The 24062-nt window shown below is 38.1% G+C and overlaps 1 protein-coding gene across 4 annotated transcripts in view; it reads left to right on the top strand.

Moving 5' to 3' along the window:
- LOC117177684 (SET domain-containing protein SmydA-8-like) overlaps positions 1 to 24062 on the top strand; it is a 505872-nt gene that overhangs the window by 148355 nt on the left and 333455 nt on the right. For all 4 annotated transcript variants that reach the window (XM_033368533.1, XM_033368530.1, XM_033368532.1 and 1 more), the window contains one exon: positions 19911 to 20064. In XM_033368533.1, coding sequence (XP_033224424.1) covers positions 19911 to 20064 — 154 coding nt within the window. The remainder of the gene's footprint in view (positions 1 to 19910; positions 20065 to 24062) is intronic.

The following is a 24062-nucleotide window of genomic DNA, read 5'->3' as shown; positions in this document are numbered from 1 at the left end:
GCGTTAATACCGTCTACCCCGGCAGCCTTACCGTTTTTCAAGTTCTTAATTATATCCCTAACCTCAATGACACAGACTTTTTCAATTGAGTTTTCCAACGCAATGTTGACAATTTCTGTACTTTTGTTTCCTTTCATTTTTTTATAAAGTAGATTCCTGCTTCCTTCAAAGACGTTTTGTATTTTTATCTCTTCTTCTGCTCTAATTGTATCTTTACTTTCTTTAACTAATCGTTTAAGTATCCTGTTTTCGCGTCTATAATCATTTCTACGTCTATTTATTTCCTCATTGTTAAGACCTGCGATGTTCAAAGTTCTCTTGTACGCTTCTCTTTTTGCTTTTTGGGAAGCCTGAATTTCATCATTCCACCACGCATCACCAGACATTCTTCCTACAACTGCGGTACCACACACTTCGATCGTGCATCTAACAAGGATATCCCTTAACATTGTCCAGGCGCCCTCTAACTCTTTGTTTTTTATACGGTCCTCCCATGTTGCCCTATCTATGCTTTCGATTATCTTATTTTGGAACTCTATTCGCACATCCGGTTTCTGTAGGTTCTCAATTTTGATTCGCGTTTGTTTTGCTTTCTTGGGTCTCGTATAATCTAGATTATAATCTATAATGCAATGATTTTATTAAAAAATCGGCTTTGTGTGCTTCAAGATATGAAAATTTAGATGACGTATGAAAAAAATGAGTAAAAAATATTCAACCGTGCGGCCTAACAATTCAAAATAGAACTTGACTTTGACGAGGGGGAGCAGGCTCGCTACGGACATGCATGTACAGCTCTTATTGAGTGTCACTGCTATTGTTCTCTATTTTGATTATTAAACAAAAGATAAACATTTCATAGAAAAATCGGCTCCGTTTGATTTGAGATAAGGTTATTTAGATGAGGTATTCAAAAAAGCAGATAAAAATATTTAAACGTGCGGCCTCAAAATTCGGCGTCATTTGCCATTCTGATAAAGGGCCTTGAAGGGTATGTGATACTTCATCGTGTGGTCAACCGGGTACAGCTCCCGCGGTCTTTCTTCCATAAAAATGCAAATTTTTACAAACTGAATTCGCAGCTGCTATTAAATATCATAATGGAATTCCCGAACTCTTTTTTGAGAAATAATAACCAAAACAATTTTATTGTGCAAAATAAAAATTTTATGCATGTGCATTATTTTGAGGTTAGGTTTATTTTACAGCTCTCTGTCATTCCGATAATTTAGTTCTCTATCGTACAGGCGCTGTCAGTAAGCACTCTAGAATTATTATCGGAGAGAATTGTAACACACATGACCTTGAAATATACACATACGTTTTTAGTAAAATCAAAATTTGTTGGAATTGACCCAACAAAGGTGCGCAGGGACGTCCGTTTGCCTGTTCGCTATCATTTCTCAGATTAGAAAAAATTATTAATCTAGAAAAAAAGCTAGGGGAATCTAACACTAATAAAATCGATATTAATTCCTAAGCGTCATGAAAATTAATCAAATTCAGCAAAACTAAAATTTTTTTTAATAACCAAAAACCGATCTCAAAGGAAACTTGACTGCATTTTTTGACACTATAGGCTTCACTAGTGAAATTGAAGATTTGGGAAACGGACCGCTAGCGCGGCTTTAGAGTTTACTTCGGAACCCCACTTCCACGTAACATAATCTGACTCCATTCTGTAAGATTAGCATGAACAGGATCCCAACACTTAGCGATCTGACTCGAAAATAGATCAAGCCATGTTGCAAGTAGATATACGTTTATTCAAGAATTACCCCTGACGGTACCATCACTGGTGTTTACGGTAAGAGCGCAGTCTTTTCATCAATGGTACATTGATTCCTCACAGGGAGGTGAAACTTTCTACCGCTAACTTCACGTATAGCTTTTTGTTGTTTATATTTTTGGTTAAGTGTCATCTAGTCCATTGCGTGCGTTGGCATCCTACAGTTAGGACCTATAGTTGGGGAATATTTTGTTAATGTGGAAGTTTTTTGTGTTTATAAATAAGGAACAATTATTATTTTCATGGTCTTCAGGATTTGAAATCTTAAAATAATTACAGTATCTAAATCAAAATATTTAGTCGATTCTTTCATATCGCTTGATATTTCGGATAAAAATATGGCCTGTTCAAGTTAACAAATATAAGTAGTCTACTCGACCCGGTATTAGCCAAACCACTAAAATTATGTTTGCAATAAAACCCATTACGTCGACTAACATTTATTTTACAATCATACACCATTCTGCGTTAACTAGTTTGTTTTTAATGTATTAAAAACTGTTTTAAGCCGCCTCCAAAATTTACATTCTATGCGAACTCTCTGAAATTTTACTATTTTGTCAATGTGCTTTTCAAATAATTTATAAATAAGGAGCAATCATGATTTTGAAAGTCTGCAGGATTCGAAATCATAAGAGAATTTCAGAATACATCTAAATTTTCTACAACCTCTTCAACCGTTTGCGATGTATATGTAAAAACAAATTAAGACTTTTGGAAGTTTTAAACAAACCTGTAACCTGTCCATCTGACACTTATCCACATGTATCCTTTCTTCCCCACTCCCAATCCCTATTTTAGTGTTTCTTTTCAAATGAATCCTTCGCTTATCCACGTCTATCTTTTTCTATCCGCTAGGCAATCCAAAATCTTGTCTTTCTTTTTCAATCCCTATCTTATTATCTGATTGAATCTTTTTCTATTTTCTCTAAATTCTAAGATAGACTTATTTTCTTGAATCCCATTCGTTCTGTCTAAATAAATATACAGCTTATCCACCTCTATCCTTTTCTATCCGTTAGGCAATCTAAGATTTCGTCTAACTTTTTTAATTCCTATTTTCGTGTCAAAGTGAATCCATTCATATCTTTTCTGAAATATAAGATATCCCTGTCTTCTTGCATCCCAGTCTTTCTATCTAAATCAATCCTCCACTTATCTAACTCTATCCTTTTCTATCCACCGGGCAATAACAAATGTCGTCTATCTTTTTTAATGTCCATTTTCCTATCCAAGTGAATACATTTTCATCTTTTCTAAAATATAATATAGCTCTATCTTCTGGAATCTCAGTCTTTCTACCTAAATGAATCAACAGCTTAGCCACCTCTATCCTTTCCTATCCATTAGGCAATTTTAAATTCCGTCTATCTGGTTTAATCCCTATTTTCCTATTTAAGTGAATCCATTTCTATATTTTTGTTAAAAATAAGATAGCCCTATCTTCTTGAATCCCAGTCTTTCTATCCAAGTGAATCAATTTCTATCTGTCTTTAAATATGAGATAGCCCTATCTTCTTGAATACTAGTTGTTCTATCCTAAAGAATCCTCCATTTATCCACGTCTATCCTTAGCGAAGCGCGCGCAGGTTGACGTTCCTCCCTGACTTAGTACCGGCAGGTTTCCAGTAGGTGGTTGGCTGTAAATGTCAGACACAAGTGAAACCATTTGCACCGTCCATAACTCGAGGGTAGGTAGACGCCTTTGCGGAGTTAACACTTCGACTAGTAACTCATAAAGCTAGGGATGTATCTTTGATAGTGAGTAGTCTTGAATAGATAAAGATAGGCATTTGTGAACAACAAGGATAGAAAAATATAGACACATGGCACCACAAGGGTATTTAGTGATAAAGAAAGATACATAGTTGTGAACACCGTGCATAGAAAAAGATGGACAGTATTTACTGTAAGGGATAGACTCAGGGATATAAAGACATAGATCTAAGTAGACGTGACGGATAGGGCGGAGAAAGAAAAAGATGGAGTTTGTGGGATGCAAAGTGTGCATTTGGAAAGGATCGAATATCTGTATCTTTTTCTATCCATACGTTTCTATCTTTTTTAATCTTTTTACTTCCAGCAGGGTGACCCGACAATAGCCAATCCTCGAAAATCACGTCCCTGATAAAGCCCATTACGTCGATGTATATTAGTGGAAAATCATGTACCTCTGAAACTCTTCTATAGCACCGATTTTGGGGCAAACGGTGGATGCGAACTAACTCATTATAGCATGCTCCGCTTTTATTTGTTCACGTCTTAGTCCTCGCGTAAGTGACAACTGGCGATCCCGTGTATCCTGTGAAGCTCCTGTTACACCTACCTGCGGTGCGATGTCAATGCTCGGAAGAGCTATAGAAGGGAGGTCTATCGAAGGGTTTTACTGTACCATTTTTCTACCATGTTGCGTTAGTAAAAATAGTTTTTAGTTCATTAATAATCTTTCTAAATCGTCTCTAAATGTTCAATTCTTTTCAAATTTTCTAAAATTTTATCAATATTTTATTTATATATTTTATAAATAACGAGCAATCATGATTTCCTAGGTCTGCAAGATTGCAAATTCTAAAAGCAATTTGGGATATATTAAAATTTCTAACAATCATCAAAGGCGTTTGCAATGTATCTGTAAACATAAATTAAAACTTTTGTCGCGAACCGAATGTGGCATTGGTTAATTCACAAAAGTAACGCTGACTGAATCAAAATGTTTTCTCTCTTGTTCCAGACTTTTTGGGAGAGTTATAACTGTAACTGATTAATATTTCGAACAAAAATGTAACATTTATAAAAAATATGATAACAAAATGTAACAAATATAATTAATCAACTCGACCCTATAATGGCCTATCCACAAAACTTATGTCCCTGGTAAAACCCATTATTTCGATTTAAATATAATTGAAAATCATATTCCATTTTCCTACTATGTTGCGTTAGCGAACTTGTTTTTAGTTGATGAATAATCTTTCCATGCCGTTTCTTAATCTTGAATTTGTTTCGAATTTTCTGAAATTTTGACATTTTGGGAATGTGTTATTTTTTTATATTTTATAAATGAAGAGCAATCATGATTTCCCTAATCTGCAAGATTGGAAATCCGAAAAGCATTTCGGAATCCATTAAAATGTCCTACATCCTTTACAAGCGTTTGCGATGCATCTGCGAACACAAATTAAAACTTTTGTCGTTAACAGAATTTGGCGTTGGTTAAATTACAAATATAACGCGTACTGAATCAAAATATTTCACCTTTTCTTCCAGACTCTTTGGGATATTTACAATTAAAACTACTTCATATTTTAAACAAACGAGTTTCCTGTTGATATTAACAAATTGAAATAATTTGTCCGACCCGATAATAGACAATCCACAAAAATACGTCCCTGATAAAACCCATTAGGTCGAATTATATTTGATAATCATGTACTATTTTCCTACCTAGTTGCATCAGTTACTTTATATTAATTTACCTAATTCCTTTTAAATATGATTTTAGATATTGTATTTTTAAGATTTTTCTAATAGAGATTTCTAACTTTTTATAGATAAGGAGAAAGACTGAATTTGAAGTATGGCAGATAATTGAGATATCTTGATGGATATTTTGAGCTTTTCTTGTAAACACACCATACTTCTATTTGAAGTAATAAGTAGTTTCAGCCTGTAATCTCAAAAAATCTAAAATAATACAGCAAATATTTTGATTTGGTTTATAAAAGTCAGAAATCTCCATTTGAAAAAATCTTTAAAATATAAGATTTCAAAGCTAATTTAACAGAAATTGGATAAATTAATAAAAAATTAACTGATGAATCTACGTAGAAAAATAGTATATGTACGTCGACGTAATGGGTTTTATCAGGGACGTAACTTTTGTGGATTGGCTAATCTCGGGTCGGACAGATCATTTCAATTTGTTAATATCAACAGGCAATTGGTAATATAGAAGAAAAGATGAAATATTTTGAATAAGTTGGCGTTATATTTATAATGTAACCAATTTGAAATTCCAAATTGTGGTTTAGCTATTATCGGGTCGAGTTTATTACTTATATTTTCTAACTTCAACAGGCCACATTGTTGTTCGAAATAATAAGCAGTGTAAAAGAATCGACGAAATATTTTGATTTAGATACTAAAATACTTTTAAGGTTTCAAATCCTGAAGACCATGAAAATTAGTATTGCTTCTTTTTCATAAAAGACAACAACCTTCCACATTAAAAAAATATTTCCCAGTTTCACAAAATTTGCAAAGCGTTGCAGATTAAAATATATCCAGAGAGCGGGTAGGGGCGTGCTCATACATACATCCATCGCGATGAAGCGAGTTACTCTCTGATTCACTGGCCTTTTTAACGAAGCGCGTCTGTCACTGGGCGGGCGCTTTGTCGTTTGGGTCTTATATCACGGATCCTAATTTTCAACTAAATGTACATGGACGTAATGGGTTTTATCATGGTGTCGACGTCATGGTTTTATCGTGGGTTTATCGTGGGCTTTATCGTGATGTGCCTGGGAAGAAAATTTAAACTCTTGACTTGACCAGAATGTGGTACTAGTTGATAAAAAAATAATGTCAACTGAATCCAAATATTTCATCTATTTATTTAGATACTTTAGGAGATTTACAGTTAAAACAGCTTAATATTTTGAACAAAACTGTGGTCTCTTGACGTTATCGAATTGAGACAATTTATCTGACCCGATAATAGCCAATACAAAAAAATTGTATACCTAATAAAACCCATTACGTCGATGTACATTTAATAACCATATACAATTTTCCTGTCAAGTTGCGTTAGATCATTTGTCTTCAATTAATTAAAAATCGTTCTAAACAGGCTCTAATTCTTTAATTTTTTGCGAGAAAATTGGCAACTGTATATTTGGTGCTGCTTAATATTTAGAACAAAAATTTGTTCTGTTGATGTTAACAAATCTCATTAATCTATCCCAACCGATAATAGCCAATACACAAAAATTACGTCCCGAATAAAACCCTTCACGTTGATGTAACTTTAATAATCATATACTATGTTTCTGTGATGTGATTAAAAAGGCACTGTCTAGTATTACGGAATCTTCCGTAAAATGAACCGGTGAAGAATAGCCCTAGATCTAGTATTACGCAAAATTATGTGATGATAGACAGTTGGGATTAAAAATTGTTCACAATATTTTATATATAAGGACCAATCGTGATTTTCCAGGTCGGCAAGATCATAAAACAAATTCCGACTAAAACCTATTGCAAATACCTAAATAAGTACCCGTAGAGGTCACTAATGGGATTCTATTGAGTATCATATGCAGGAAGCTGTTTCATTTTCGATAGGTGGCTCCTATACTGACCTACATAGGTGACTCTATATAAGATCCTACATAGGTCACTTATACTCAGTAAAGTCCTTTGTTTCGACATGGCGGTGGCACGTGATAATGGATAATTGATTAACTAGAGGCCCTGGTAAAGGAAAATTAATAAACTAAACTACCTGATTAGGGACAATCAATAAAATTGAAGGCCTAATAAGGCACAATAGGTAAACTGAAGAACCTGATAAAGGACAATCGATAAACTGACAAACCTGATAAGCACCATTAGGTAAATATTTGGTATGCCGGGTGGCTTCTTAGATTATCATACCTAATGATAATACGATCAAAAGCTACAGAAGGAGGGTGGAACAGGTTTGCAACAGGTATACTTGCAACAAGCTTTTGCTTTTATATATAAATATATATTGCAACCGTTAAATAAACGGCTTTGTTAACGACAAGGATGCAATCTTGAAATGGCGATCGGAGTTTTCTAATTATGTATTCAAAATAAAAAAAAAGGTAGGGAATGCCTGGAGGTAGGAATAAGTATCTTACAGTCGGTTAAATAAGAGCGTGGTCCCTGTTGTGAGAAAATGAAAAGACTTAATACGAAAATTCTTTTAAATATTGTTTTATTTCATCGAAAACTTTCATGCAAATACATTAATAGCAGGCCCAATCACCTTCAGCGTCAATAATGGCTTGGCATCTTCGAGGCATACTTTGGACAGAACCGCGATTTGGGAAGTCATCGAAACTTTTCACCTCTTTGAAACGATTCACCCACTTACTCACAAACTGTTTCGACTTTTGCATGTATTTTGCAGCAACCGTTTGAGTCATTTCGGGACCTTTAGGGTGCGAGCACAAAAAAACTGCTTCGAAGCGCAAAGCGTATGCGGCACTCATTTTGAAAAAATGCTCGGTTCGTATTTAAAAGAACAGTCAGCTGATTCTCATTCATAAAGCATGAAGGAATATACTGACTTCTATATGAAAAAAAAATTACGGCATTCGCATTTACCGATCGCTAGTAATCGTGACCACGCTCTTATTTAACCGACTGTATTTGATATTTAGAACATGATATTTTATTTAAAATGTCTATCTTAGCCCATTTCTACATCCAGATTCTAAGACCTAGGTTAAGTGCATTTATCGATATCAAAATAAGTTTATCTATAACTCTTTGTGTATGGACAGACAATAATTCTATGAATCAATTTTAACTATCGGCGACTCGGGCCTATTTAATCTGAGAAGTTATGGCTTCCACACGAAAATCTAGTGCTTAAGTTTATTTTATATCAAATTTAACTAAATAGAAAGTTTATAAACCGAGAACTCGTTAGTCTCAATAAGTCTTTATTCTAAATATTCTATAAAATCAGAGATACCGGAGATCTAAAGCTGCTAGATCCTATCTCTTTATGTTCGGCTTTGCTGCACTTTCTACAATTTCTCACTCCCAGGCACTTTCCGATTTACGTAACATCGTACGAATGGGAGTCGTCAGAGTCTAAGCTCTCATCTCGCTCCTGTAAGAGGCATCTTTTCAGAGGACTTGCACAAGAAATAGTATTTTTGCAAAGGTAGGGTATCGGAAAATAAACAATTGACGAGAAAATGTGGATATGAGATTAGGAGAAAGAGGTGTTGAAGGAAGTGCAGGGGAAGTTGTTTCGTGGGAAGTAGGGGGGTGGAAGTTAAGCAGGGTGGAGGAGTGTTAAAAGTGCTGTATTTGAACGTAGCAGGGGTAAAGTAGAAAGATAAGGATTTCTGGAGGTATATTCAGGAATTTGTTCTGATTAGACTGGTAGAGACAAAGATAGCGAGAAAGAAATGGGATAGAGTAGAGCGAAAGTTGCCAAGGGGGTATAGGTGGAGTCTACTGGATAGGTCAAACTAAAGAGGAAATAAAGGGCTAGTGGGGGAATTATAACAAGGGTTAGGAATGGAGTAGATGGAGATATTCATTGAGAGGGAGTGGGGGAAGGCGTGAAAATGAGGGCTTTAAAGATAGAAGGGGTAATGTATAAGTTTGTGACTGTGTACAAGAAAGATGGGATGGAGAGGATTAAAGAAAGGGTGAAAAAGGGTGAAAAATTTAAAGAGGGGAAGAATCTAAGAGACTGGTATGGTAAAAAGGGAACGAGGAGGGTAGAATACACGTATGTAAATAAGATGGGTGTATCAGTGATAGACTGTGTGATTATGAATATGCAAGGGTGGGAAAAGGCCGAGTCGAGAAGCAGGGTCCTTAGTGGAGAATGTCACATGGACGACAGAGGCGATAGAGAAGTATCAGGAGAAGTTGGGCAACATAAGCTTTGAGGGGGAGTCGGTGGATGAGATATGGGAGATTCTTAATAAGAAAGTGAAAGGTTGTGTGCAAAAAATGGTATTTAGAAAGAAGAAGAAAGGAATTGTGAAGCCGTGGTGGGATAGGGAATGTAAAATGACGAAGAGAAAGGCGAAAAGGAAATGCAGGAAGTGGAAGAAGAAGAAGAAGTGGAATGTGTAAGAAGAAAAAGCAGGAAAAGAAAAAAGAGCTGGAAGAAGAGTTGAAAAGTTTTAAGACAGAAGTGGACGTGTGAAAGATAATGAATAGGTTTAGAAACGTGTGGTCGAAATGAGTGAGAAGACAGGGATTGACGAAAAGAGGAAATTTTTTAAGGATTCATTTCAGGGGTCAGATACACGGAATAGAGATGAGGGGATTAAAAGAACGAGGGAGGTAGACGGAGAGCAGCTGAATGAAGAGGATATAGAGAAGCAGATGAGGAAGTTAAAAAAATCTAAGGCAGCAGGGCTGGATGGGGTAGAGAACGAAGCGTGGCTGTTTGGCACACAAGAGGTAAGGCAGACGCTGAAGGGAGTGATGAAAAAATGATGGAGAGGAGAGATTCTCAAGAGGGTGGAGGGAGGAGTTGACGGCACTACTTAATAAGAAAGGGGATAGGGAAAGGCAGACAAACTATAAACGAATTACGCTGATGAGCACTGCGTACAAAATATGCGCGATGATGTTGGCAGAAAGGCTGCGCAAGGATGTTGAGGGGAAAGAAATATTGTCGCATACGCAGGCGAGGTTTAGAGAGAGAAGGCGTACTATTTACAATATTTACGTCTTGCAGCACGTTGTGGATAGAGAACTAACCAAAAAGGGTGACAAAGTGTACGCGTTCTTTGTAGATCTAAAGGGCGTTAGGGAGTGTTGGCGGGAGAAGGAGAACAGAAATAGTGGTGCAAAGATGGAGGTGGAAAAGAAAGGTATTTTAGAACATATGGATAAAGTGAAAAGGATGCAGGAGGAAGGAAGGACGGTATATGAGTTGTTTCAAAAGAATGACATGAAGAAAGAGAAGGCAGAAGGAGAGGAGTTAATAAAAGACTCAAGGTTTAAGGGAAATAGTAGTAACGTATTAAACGTTAATCGCGGAGACAGAGGCTGACAATGCGAGGCACAGAAAGCCAAGAGACACATGTGTGCCAGGCGAGGCGCAGCCAGGAAGGTTAGGATATTAAAGCGCACGGATTCATTATAAGGTGTGGATGGATGATAATTTGTAAGAGATAGTTGTAAGAAAATTGGACAATTGTCCAGGGGTGATCCCGAAGGAACTAACTAATGGACGAACCCCTAACGTCTCCGTGAGAGGCGACACTAAGACCAACCGCACGCAGGCATCCAATAGAGGAAGAACGATCTTTTATGACCTGCAGAAATAACAAAACCAAAGTTTGTCTCAAGCCTAAAGATCTAACTGAAATGGATGACAAGTTTCGTGGATATTTTTCCGAAGAATCTGACCTCTGGGGTATTAATTATTGTGTGTATAATGCCGAAAGAGCTTTGGCCGATGCGAACCGTAAAACAAAATCAACAGCTGATCATAACACCAAAAGCCAAATGCATCAACTTGCCATAAAGATAGGCCTGGCAAGGCAGTAGGTGCCCCGCATTCAGTGTGTAATTAACTACATCACATCTGGCAGGAATTATACCGTCAAGGATTGAAAGTTCGCGCGCGAACTCCGGACCCGTTATCACACACTTAACAAGTCAAAGCTGCTGACCATCAGGCAGCATATTGTTGAGAGAATACGGATACTATCTGACGCTAAGAGAAGTCTAGAGTGGAGGGAGAGGTAGTTCAAAGAAAATCTACAGTTTCTCTCTGACCCACCTCGACTCTTCCAAGATCATCCAGTTACTGTCGAACACCCGCCCAAACCAAAAGAGATCGAAGTATTTTGAAGAGAAGTCTACGAAGTGCAGCATAGACTGGACGAATACTCAGAAAATATAAAGAGTATCAAGGAGCTATGTGATGCCCTGACAACACCTGATCAAGAATGCCCACCCGTTACTACGTAGGAGGTGAAGAAAGTATTAAGAGGGATGAAGAACTATTCCGTTCGGGCAAATGAATCTGTGTGGCAAGAAATGTATGAACAGCGAGGCTTAAAGAAACGCGTAGCTGGATGACGGGAGAACCTGCTCATGGATACATGTGTCTGCAAAGATGCAGCATCCTACCAGCATGACCTACGATGACCTGGAATAATTATCGGAAAGCTTTCGATTCGACCTCCCATAGACTTACTATCTGTGTTTTAAAAAGCTTAAAGGTTCACCCGCAAGTTGTTAGGTACATAGAGAGATTCATGCCACTTTGGAAAATCAGATTTACTATCTTATTTGGAAAAAATCGTGTGACAACTAACAAGGTCACCTTTCAGAGAGGTGTCTTTCAGGGCGACACCATGAGCCCACTCCTCTTTTGCCTTACATTATTGCCACTATCTCTAACATTTCGCCATTTCGACGGGTGCTTGTGCGGCAAACCTGCAGATCGAAAGTACAAGGTGACTCATGTATTTTACATGGACGATCTTAAGATCTATGCTAAAAACAAAGAGCAACCACATCTAGCTCTAAGGATTGTCGAACGATATACTAAGAAAATAGGAATGGAATTTGGGTTAGACAAATGCGCCAAGGTTTATTTAAAGCCAGGAAAACTTAACGGCCTCCCGGAAGACCCTGAGATCGTCGATAGAAGCGCTATACGACACCTTTGCGCTGAAGAGACTAATACATACCTGGGCGTGCCACAGAGCCGCATTCAGGATGTGACATCTATAAAGGATAATCTCTGAAGCATATACAAACGTTTCATCGGGCAGAAGAAGTGGGCAAAAAAGTGTTTCTGTAAAAAGCAGCGGAGGAGGCTGCTGAAAGACTCGGACTTAATTTCAATTTTAGGGGTGATCAAAATGCATCAAATCTTATCTATATTATATCTTAATTATTGCCACTATTCTCTAGCAATTCGCCATTCCGACGTGTGCTTGTACGACAAACCTGCAGATAGAAATTACAAGGTCAGTCATGTATAGTCATGTCTAGGGATTGTCGAACAATATACTAAGGAAATTGGAATGGAATTTAGGTTAGACAAATGCGCCAAGGTTTATCTGAAGTAATGTAAACTTAATGGCATCCCTGAAGATCCTGAGCTCGTTGATAGAAGCGCTATACGACACCTTTGCGCTGGAGAGACTTATATATACCTGGGCGTGCACCAGAGCCGTATTCAGGATGTGTATCCTGTTCCGCGACTGTACATCGCACGCCGTCAAGGGGGTCGCGGTATATTGAGTCCTAAATGTTTTCACAACAGGATTATTCTGGGTAGAGCACATAGAGTCGCAAATGGAAGAGACCCGATTCTTAAAATGGTCAGGAATCACGAAGAAGTGGACGAAGGAGCGTTTCTGTACAAAGCAGCGGAGGAGGCTGCTGAAACACTCGGACTTAACTTCAGTATTAGGGGTGAGCAAAATGCATCCAATCCTATCTATCTCGAGTACTCACTCCTGAAAGCCCGGATTAAGAAAGCACAAGAGGAAAACTTTCTTGAACAGCTCCTCGATAAGAGGATGAACAGTACCTTCCACAGAAATGTGGAGGATCAGTCAATGTCGTGTGAGCATGCTAAGACGGTGTCATTTCCACCTTAATATACCGTCGCCACATATTGAGTCAAGACATTCCCGATGATAGTTGCAGGGCATTTCATGCACACCCCGAGCATTTAGCTCACATACTATCTAGTTGTCCAACTCATGCGGGAACGACCTACATCCAAAGGTACAACGCTGCACTAAGAGTGTTTTATTACCATCTCTGTCACTCTAACGGCATTAACCTTAATATCACATCTCTAAATGCCCTTAGGGAAATCGAGTCAATTGTCGAGAATGGGAAGTACTGCATATACTGGAACTTTATATTCTCGAAAATTGTTTCTGTTGTACACTCGAGGCCATACATGTTTCTTTCACTCGTTAATAGCCTGAAAAGCATCCCTGCGTGTCAACAATATGCTAAAACACTCGCGGGAAAAATACAGAAGGCGGTAGTCCTTGGATCACTCCGTGTTCTCAGGGTGCACGAAACTTTTGCCGGATCACGGTATTGATTCCGTTACAGACTGTGACCACCTATCTCGCGGTCGTCAGACGTGGCTGTGGCTGAAATTTTACCGCGATTTCGCTGGGTGCAGGTGCAATTTTTCAGGTTAGCACCCGCACCCGATGAAATCCTGCGGTTGTTCTTATGACAAATTTTTAATATATGTCCAAAGATTTTTTTTGTTAAAGGCGATGGCCTTCATACCATCCGATAGTGCTCGAGTTTAATTAAACAGTGAAATCTTGGCACCACAAAGACAACACATGATGAAGACGATCAGTTTACCAGAATATTCCAGCTATATTGTTTTTGTCAGCTGGTGCCAAATTGTGCCTTTAGATGTAGGTCGCTCCTGCAGAAGTTGGACAACTAGATAGTATGTGTGCTAAATACTCGGGGTGTGCACGGCCCGCACTGCAGCTATCATCGGGAATGTCTTGGCTCGAAATGTGGCGGTGGTATGTTAAGGTGGAAATGACTTTATCTTATCGAGGAGCTCTTCATGGAAGTTTTTCTCGTGCGTTTTCTCAATCAAGGCTTTTAGGAGTGAGTACTCGAGATAGATAAGATTTGATGCATTTTGATCACCCCTAAAACTGAAGTTAAGTCCGGGTCTTTCAGCATCCTTTTCCGCTGCTTTTTACAGAAAAGCTTTTTTGTCCACTTCTTCGTGCTTTCTGCCCATTTTAAGAAGAGGGTCTTTTCCATTTGCCAGTTTATGGGCTGTATCCAGAATGATCCTGTTGTGAAGACATTCGAAGTTCAATATTCTGCGACCACCTTGACGGCGTGAGATGTAGAGTCGCGGAACAGAAGACTTTAGATGCATGCTTCTGTTCATGTGCATAACCTTTTGTGTCCCGATATCCAGGAATTTGAATTCGTTCTTCGTCCATGCTACCACTCCAAATGAATAGAGTACTACCGGGACGGCCAGCATATTCGTTTCAGATACTTTGTATCTCCCCGACAGTTCGGAAGACCAAATCTGCCCGATGAGACGTTTGTATATGCTTCGGAGATTATCCTTTATAGATGTCACATCCTTAATGCGGCTCTGTGGCACGCCCAGATTTGCCGCACAAGTACCCGTCAAAATGGCAAAATGCTAGAGATAGTGGCAATAATGTAAGGCAAAAGAGGAGTCGGCTCATGGTGTCGCCCTGAAAGACACCTCTCTGAAACGTGACCTTGTTAGTTGTCACACGATTTTTTTTAGATGAGTTAGTAAATCTGGTTTTCCAAAGCGGCATCAATCTCTCTATGCAGCTAACTATTTACGGATGAACCTTTAAGATTTCAAAAGACAGTTGATAAATCTATGGGAGGTCGAATCACAAGCTTTCCTATAATCAATCCAGGCCATCGATGGGTCAGCCTGGTAGAATGCTGCATCTTTGTAGACACATCTATCGATGAGCAGGTTCTCCCGAAATCCGGCTACGCCTTTCTCTGAGCCTCGTTGTTCATACATTTCTTGCCACACAGATTCAAATGCCCGAACAATCCTATCATTTAGATAACTGTGAACATCTTATAAAGTGTGTTCATACAAGTGATTGACCTTTAATTTTTCGGTTCAGCTAAGTTGCCTATTTTCGACCGTAGTATTGTGCGCCCTTCCACCAACCAATTCAGAATTGATTCTTCCGACTTTAAATATGAGGTGAAAATACGGGCTAAATGCTGATTGGTTGAAGAAAACTTCTTCCACCAGAAGGTCTTGATACCATCTGGTCCCGGAACGGAATAGTTCTTCACCCCTCTTAATACTTTTCTCACCTCCTTGGTAGTGATGGGTGGGCTTTCTTCATCAGGTATTATGAGGGCATTACACAGCTCCTTGAAGCTATTTATGTTATCTGAGTCTTTGTTTAATCTATGCTTCACTTCGTAGACTTCTATCCAAAATACTTCGACCTCCTCTGGTTCGGGCAAGTGGTCCACAGTAACTGATGGGTCTTGGAAAAGTCGAGATGGGTCAGAAAGAAAATGTTGGTTTTCTCTGACTCACCTCTATCTCCGCTCTAGACTTCTCTTAGCGTCAGAAAGTAGCCGTATTCTCTCAACAATATGCTGTCTGATGGTCAGCAGTTTTGACTTATTATGTGTGTGGTAACGGGTCCGGAGTTCGCGCACGAACTTTCGAACCTTGGCGGTAAAATTCCTGCCAGATGTGATGTAGTCATTCACACACTGAATGCGGGACGCGTACTGCCTTGCCCACCCTATCTTTATGGCAAGTTGATGCATTCGCCTGTTGGTCTTATGATCAGCCGTTGGTTTTGTTTTACGGTTCGCATCGGCCAAACTCTCGCTGCATTATACACACAATAATTGATAGCCCAGAGGTCGGATTCTCCGGAAAAATGTCCACCAAGCTCGTCATCCATTTCAGCCAGATCTTTAGGCTTGAGAGAAACCTTGGTGTTGATGTTTCTCCGGGTGGTAAAGCATCGCTCTTCATCTATTGAATGTCTGCCTGTGGTTGGTCTTAGTGTCACCTTTCTTTCTCTGTTCCGCTTAAATAGCCCCTTTTTGGAATACTTCGGCATAATTTCGTAGACGTTGATGCGAAAAGGGAGATAGCTCCAGGTGTCTCTCGCACCACAGAGCATGCAGTCGTGCCTTGTAATCTTCTTCAGGGGCCACACTCGCATCGCAGCACTCTTGCAAGTCGCTATTTAGTTGTTGCGTCCACCTAAAGGACCCGAGATTCCGCCGATCCATTGCATTGAATCTATCTTCATTGGCTTTTCCAGCTCGAGAGTGGTCGGCATTGTTGGCCGACCCGTTGTCGGGAGCCCTTTGCGTTCTGTTGTGTTGAATCGAACTCGATCGCTCGATATCCCAGCGTCACAGTTCTAGACACCTCACCCAGGTGCCATTTAGCTTTTCGAACGGTTTTCATACTTGGGTGTTAATTCCTTCAAGACCACCCCTGGACAATTGTCCGCTACTGCCTATTCATTTTTTAACCATATTCAGCAGAAACACTTGGTACAGGAACCCCCTATGCGCAACCCGAGGTCGCGTTTGGTGGCTTTGTCATAGTTCCATGTTTAAGGACCTTAGGTTTAAGAAATGTGGTACCAAAAGCTGTCTGTTCCTTAGAGGGCTACCTAGCCCTAGGACCTTTTTTTTAAATCACAAATTTTTCACCGTATAAAAAAAGAAGAAGTTTTAAACAAATTATAATTTACAGTACAATTTAACTACTAATATGTAGACGATACCATACTTATTATCTCCGCTGACAAACTTTAAGAAATAATCAATTAGTTTAACTTATTCCATTCCAGACTCTAATCCACACATGAAATTGAAAAAAACTCCATAAGCTTTTCAAACTTACAAATGATTAGAGATAATAATAATATTAAAACAAACTGGTTTCGCAGGAGAACTTAGTCAGGTAGACTTCTAAATTTTTACTCAAATGATCCTACTCAACATAAAATTGCAATTATAAGAAACATAATAAACTCTGCAATATCACTTTCTGACAAATCTTTTCATAATTATAACTTAAATTTTGTTAGGAAATTACTTTATTACAGTAATGAACCAGAACAATTTATCAAATAACTTATCAAAAAAGACTAACTGAAATACAGGAAAAATACAATATCATGAACAATAACGTCAAACAAAATGATTTCTATGACAATCAACAAATTATTTTTGTAAATTTCCACGGAAACAATCCTTGTCTTTTTTCAGTTACTACGCTACTGACTGTATTATATCCAAGCTTTGTATTGTACCGAATTTCAGTGTTGGGCAAACTCTGAGCGCAGGTCGTCTTACTTGCGCTTATGACATTTCAACAGTGTTTTTTAATTTAAAAAATACTTGATTTAGAACCTTAAAATACCAGTTTTAACAATTAAGCCAATGTTATTGATAATACAATGAGATTCAGTAAATACTTGTGCTGTCTGAGCTTTACAATTTGTTCACGAAAATGAACCAAATGTCCGTCTTGATCAACTACACGGAGTTGTATATGATCTGTTGTCTTGATGGCGATCGGCAAGTAAATGCTTTACGATTGGACTTCCACTAATTTATATCCTAGTGGTACAACGGACAAAAATTCATGGATAGTCTGAACTTTTTAACCATTGATGTACGCTCCTCTAGTTATGTTATATTCAAGTCTGAGAGTATTCATTTTAATTATGGATTCTGGTTGGTCAGATTCATGTTTATTAGGTTCCAATATTCTTGGCGCAAATCCCAATAAACGCGCGATTGAGTCTGATTTTTCAAAATTTATATATTGATTGCAATATATTTCACTTCCTAATGTATTATTATTAGGTTTAATATGAATTTCTATACACATTTTTACTGAAAATTCTATAGATAGAGCAGTATATAACCTATTTCATAACTTCCTGTAGGTATTTTAATTATTTCTTTGCCCACGTAGTATTAATTTTAACCAATGTCTACAATGGGAATAAAGTTAAAGAAGAGAAACTCAACAAGATCAAGAGCGTAATTTTTGTACGAAGATAACTCATTTTTAGGAAAATACTGATTTTCTAGAATCGAAGAAGTGCCCGATAATGTTAGCGTCAATGAATCATCCATGATGGGGGCTAACCTTTGACTGAATTAAAATCATTAGTCTACATATTTATATTGATTATGTATGTATTTACTTTGAGATTTTAATTGATTATATACAAATTTATGGTATAAATGTCCACATACAAATGTATTATAATTTTAATACCTTTCATTATTATATTTTACGCTACCAATACCTCTATACTTAAAGGGATCCAAAGGTGGCCTGAGGTTACGAAAGCTGTCAAAATAAATTATTTTATTGTTAAGCTTTTTATGAGCATCCCAATGAGGTCCTGAATTGTTTTTATCGTAAAGGTTAACAATAGCACTTTCATATTTACGTGGCCTACAGTCTGGTAATCCATTACGCATAAGAACACCTCGAAAGTGTTTTACTTTTAAAACTTTTGCGAACTTTAATAAATGTGAATTAAAGTCCTTCTCCTTGGGTAAATGGTTTTTGATTAAGTCCTAATCCTCCTTTATGCGGTTTCAGATAAAGACCTTTCCCCACGGCAATTGCTTCCATTGCTTCATTATGACTTTTTGTTTCTTTAAGCTGTCATTTTGCAGCATTTGAATCATTAACAGCTTTACATATTCCCGCAGCTCCATCAGCTAGCGTACCTGGACCACAGCACTGGTATCCAGGAAGATGTAACTCTACTCGAAGATTATTAATGATTTTATTCAGCAGACCTCTGCTACCACAGTGGGCAACAAAATTAAGGGTGTCCTAGAGATGTATTTGGGACATCCCTGAGACGTCTTTTATAACATATCTTTTGTCATTCTAGGGATGCTTTTAAAACGTCTAATGTCAGTACAAAAGATGTCCCGAGAACGCCCATGTATTGTAAGACATCTTTAGATCATCTTTAGGACCGTAATTTTGAGATATCTTGAGAAGCGGGTCAGCTGCGATTTCACTGTAAGTGATTTTGGCAACTACTGCGAGTATTCAGCCACAAAATATTAGTCAAGGAAGCTCTTTGAAGCCGTTTTAAGATTATCTTTTGGCCGATTCGGTATGCAGAATAGCTTGCATATTAATTCCACAAAATCAGCGCTTATATATATCACGACGTATTGGCGGGGTTCAATTATGTTACATATACGGCCAGTCACATTTGCGGAAAATCAGATTTCGGGAAAGTCGCTTTGGCGGCAAGTCGCATCTGTGAAAAGTCGCATGGACGATCAGTCACATTTTCAGAAAATCCAATTCGCGGTAACTAACATTGCGGCATCTCTAATTCAGAAAAATTTTAAGTCCACAAAAAATTGACAGAAGTGTCGGAAGACAGTTTGCAAAACAGTCAGAGTCTCCTTCCATACAGACACGTCTATATAGTTATCGCACCAGCACTTTAGTAGTTGGCACGCAAAGCAAGAAAATCTTTTTTATTTTCATCAAGACAGTCAAAATGAAGCCTACTGATATGATTTCAGGTTGTTGGTTCATACAAAATAAAGCTAATACTATAAACAGCTTTCTTGTAAAAAATTATAGAAAATTAAGGTCCTTATTATATATTTCTTGATAAAAACCGGGCGGGTGGTGGCTTATTGATTAGTGGCCGGTCACTGGTTTTACTACCCTATTCCTATGTGAAATTCTTTCTCTTGTATTCAAACCAAAGTCATTTTGCCTGAATAATGGAATAGTCTACTTTATTGAATGAAAATTACTTTTCTGAGAGATATCTTTTGGAAATTTTAGATTAACGGCCATGAAGTACCCACAACGGAGCCTGCTCACATGGCCGTTTATGACCTTTCATCTTTCTTGGAACATAGTTGTCGAGCAAACGGTTCAAAGAGCTTTACGGCTGAAGGTGCATTAGTGATACGTGCGGCTTCTCCCATTTCTAAAGGTAAAAAAAAATTTATTTTCTTCCCTTAAAGATTAATAGTACATGTAATAACGTGCTTTTCCATATTATGATTATTGGAGAAATGTTAGGTCAATTACAATTGATTTAAAAAAATTTATTTGATACCTGGCGGACGCAAAATAATTAAAAAATAATTTAACCGCCAATCGATCAAATGGTTTATGAAATTACTTTGAAATAGAACTGAATTTAAAATCAATAAATATCAAGCAAATGTTAATATCAGAATTTTCCGAGACATTATTATTGTAACTCAACTAAATCTACATAGTTAGTCTAGCTCCGTTTACTCTAATTTTATTCATAAAAGAGCGAAATCTATATAATAAGATAAATTTTAAGCTCAATCATTATTATCTAAACAGAATTAGGATAATTCACGATTCTAGCCGTCTTTAGAAAATTAATTTCAATATCGTTGAGGTGGGTGGGAGGATTCACAGTGGAAATGATACTTGACGGAGGCCTCGACTCAATTTCCACACAAATTCTCGTAAGAAAATTGTCAAAAGTTGACGCTTTAAATATAAGGGCTTAGAGAATCCATCTCCACGAGATGGAATAAGGAGGATTATACCCTGGTATAATAAAAACATTTAGGTGTAGTGAAAGTGGAGATTGCGATAATGTTGTCACTGATCATGGGTTGGAAAACCAAATACTGCAAAATCATACATATCAACATGCATCGGAAAATTTCTCTCTCAGAGCTATTATCTATTTTCGTGTGATCTTGTAGGTTTATTGATATTCACCAGCTATTGTACTAGCTTCGTGAGACTGGAATTTTGGTGGCGGTAGTGAGAACGAGTGCCATGGCTGGTGGAGAGAAGATTTGAAGCATTTTGTGTGTAAGGTTCGAGTGGAGTGTGCCGGTGGAAGCCTAGTTTGTGCTTATGAGTTTCAGCCTTCCAGGTGGCCAAAGGCGGTTCTCGTAGTACTGTGTGATATTAAGGGAGAGAAAAGGGTGTCTGCGGGGGCACTCAGGACAGTGAGCGGCAGCAGTCCTGAGTGACATCTGTAAGTTGCAGGAGGTACTTTTTTGCATGGAAAGGTCCCAGATATTGACGGAAGAGCATGAGGTGGTCAGCGAAAGTACAGTCAGTGCTAGTAGTACATTCAACGATGAATAAATTTCCAACACGACTCCACGGCTGAATGTGCGTGACCCGGTGTCAATTTGCGCGTCGGGCAGCGGAAAAAAGCGGATTGAAGGAAGCGAGAAGGCGAGGAAGAGAGCGTTTAGCTTAAGTAAGGGGGAGGATCTCTTGAAGGAGAAGAGAGACAGCGAACAGAGTTTGGAGAAAAGCGAGGTAGAGAGTCCGTTTAAAAAAAGTGTAAGGACACGTAGGTCACCCCTTTCCCCTAAAAATAGTAAAAGGTTTAGGGAGCGAGGTGTTGTCGGCAAGAAAGAAGAAAGGAAATAAACGGAAGAAGACGGAAGACGAGATTAGGTTATGGATGAAAAGGGCGGAAAGGCTTAAAAAGGAAGAGAGCAGGTCAAAACCTGAATTCGGAATTAAAAAAGTAGAAGAACGTAAAAATAAAAAGGAAAAAAGAGCAGATAGCGAAAGAATAAGAGCAATGGAGTTGAGAATAGAGAGAAAAGAGAAGGAATACAGGAGATTTAATATTGTGATAAAAAGATTGAAGCAAAATAACAGGAAACAATAGAGGGTGGAAGCGCAACTACAGAGCATAGGGTAGGTTAAAGATAAGGTAGAGAAAGTTAGGCTAGAGTAGAGCAAGGCGAATGAAGTAGCTGTTGTGGAATTGGAGAGCTGGAAAGAAAAATTGGGGGTAAGGCGAAAGAAAAATAGGATAAAGGATAAGAAAGTTTTCATTGATCAAAATTTGACGAGGAAGGAAAGGGATAAGTATTGTATCGAGAAATAAATGTAGATCATAAACTGTAGGTACGAGACGAGGTGAAAGAGGTGTTGAAGGAAGTGCAGGGGAATTTGCTTTTTTGGGAAGTAGGACGGTGGGGGTAAAGCAGGGTGGAGTAGTGATAAACCTGCTGTGCTGGAAGAGAGGGGAGTGGAGAGAGGCCTGATCGAGGAAGTGAGGGCGGTAGATGAAGAGATGAAAGATAGGGTGAGGGGAGGGTGAGGGGAGGGGAGGAAATCTCGGAGGAGGTATGGATGGATAGGGCGCTGAAGCAAGGCTGTCCGCTTAGACCGACGCTTTTTGCAATTTAAATCACAGGATGTGAAAAGTAAGCTGGCGGCCGGAGTGGTAGGAGGAGTTATAATATAGTCGGTCACGTATGCAGATGACATAGTGCTGCTAGTAAAGAGCAAGGAGGCTTTAATTAATTATTAAAGTCCGGAAAAGTCCAAGTTTATGGTGTTCGGGACAGGAGGTGGGAGGGATAAGGGGGAAAAGTGAAAATGAAAGGAAAAGGCGGTACAGGAGGTGAAGGAGTTTGTGCAACTGAGACTCCTGTTTCGAAGAAATGGAGAAGTGGATGGCCATATAAAAGAGAGAGAGTAGGGCAATTGTGAAGATAAGGCAAGTGTGGGATGTGTTATTTTATGGAGTGGAAGTTTGGAGGTGAAAGTAAGTAAGGAGGTATTTAGGATATAGAAGCGGTATTTAAAGTAGACACTAGAGTTGGCAAGCACTACCCCTAACTATTTTGTCAGGAGGAAGAGAAGAAGAACCAGCTAAGAATTATAACAATGAGTCGAAACTGTAAATATGAGGATACATTCTTGGAAGAGGAGAGGCATAAGCTGGTTACGGAGTCTTGGTGGGAGAAGGAAGATGGACGTAGGGGTGGGACTATGGAGGTTGAAATGTGTATAAATGTGGATGCATGGAGGATTATAATAATTTTTGGTTTTCTAGAGAGAGGAAGATGTGTGAATTGTGCATGAAGGGGGATGAGAAAGTGCAGCACTAGTTGCAGGAGTGTAAGAAGGCGGGAAGAAGTGGAATAAACATGATGCTTTTTTTGCGTAAACAGGAGATAAAAGGGTAGTAGCGTGGGTGAAGGGCTTGTTGGGCAATATGAAGAAGAGCAGGAAGGAGAAAGGGGAATGGAGAAGGATAAATTATAAATAGGAGAGGAAGCAGCCGGGAGAAAATGGTAAATGTTGTAAATAGTAGATAAGTATTAGCAAAGATATTAGGTCCTAGATACGGCATGAAATTAGTTGCACCACATACCGGTAGTTAGCGCGGGAGTCAAGTTTGTGGTCCTGCATATATATATTGCTTTTAGTTCGGCCATATACTTGTAGAGGCGCGAAATGCACCGATTGGTTCCGCCACATGTTTGTAGAGGCGCGACAGGCAGCTATATATTCGGTCGCGACAAATTATAGTGCATTTGAAATCCAAAATGGTAATAATCTAATTTTAATTTATAAGTGAATGGAAAAATAATTTTAATTGAGTAGAAAAGGTCTTGAAGGAATTCGAAAACTCTAAAGACTTTTTGAAATCCAAACTATGCCCAAAATGTAGCAAAGATGTTAGTATAAAATAGTAATAATAAATTTGAATTAAAAAGTTTATTTTTTATTTAAGTCATAATCTTTTTGGAAATTAGTAGAAAAGTGAATTTGAAGATACAGCTAAGTTTTATTTAAATTTAAATCAACCAAAAATGTGGTTGAATATGTCCTTACTATTTTTTTCTGGTTGAAGAAATAAAAATTCTGAAAAGAAATTTCCTTGTAAGAACTTATAAAAAAATTTTTTTCCTAAATTTCCTTATAGGCCTAGACAAATGTCTTCTGAAATGTTGCATTTTTAAAATATTAGTGAATTTAGTGGTATATGAGTTTTTTAACAGCTGTAAAGTGTAAGAAGCATTTTCGAAAGTCAAAGGAAATTACGAATTGCTTCTACAGTTTAGCTAAGGGCATGTTATAAATATGAACCATTTTTTCAAATTGAAATAAGAAGTAACTCAATCTTACAAAATGTCATTTTCCCTGCTCCAGAAATCTAACTTTAAGAAAAAA

This window comes from Belonocnema kinseyi, chromosome 8, assembly GCF_010883055.1.
Source record: "Belonocnema kinseyi isolate 2016_QV_RU_SX_M_011 chromosome 8, B_treatae_v1, whole genome shotgun sequence".
NCBI lineage: Eukaryota > Metazoa > Arthropoda > Insecta > Hymenoptera > Cynipidae > Belonocnema > Belonocnema kinseyi.
This window is presented reverse-complemented; position numbering and strand designations above follow the sequence as displayed.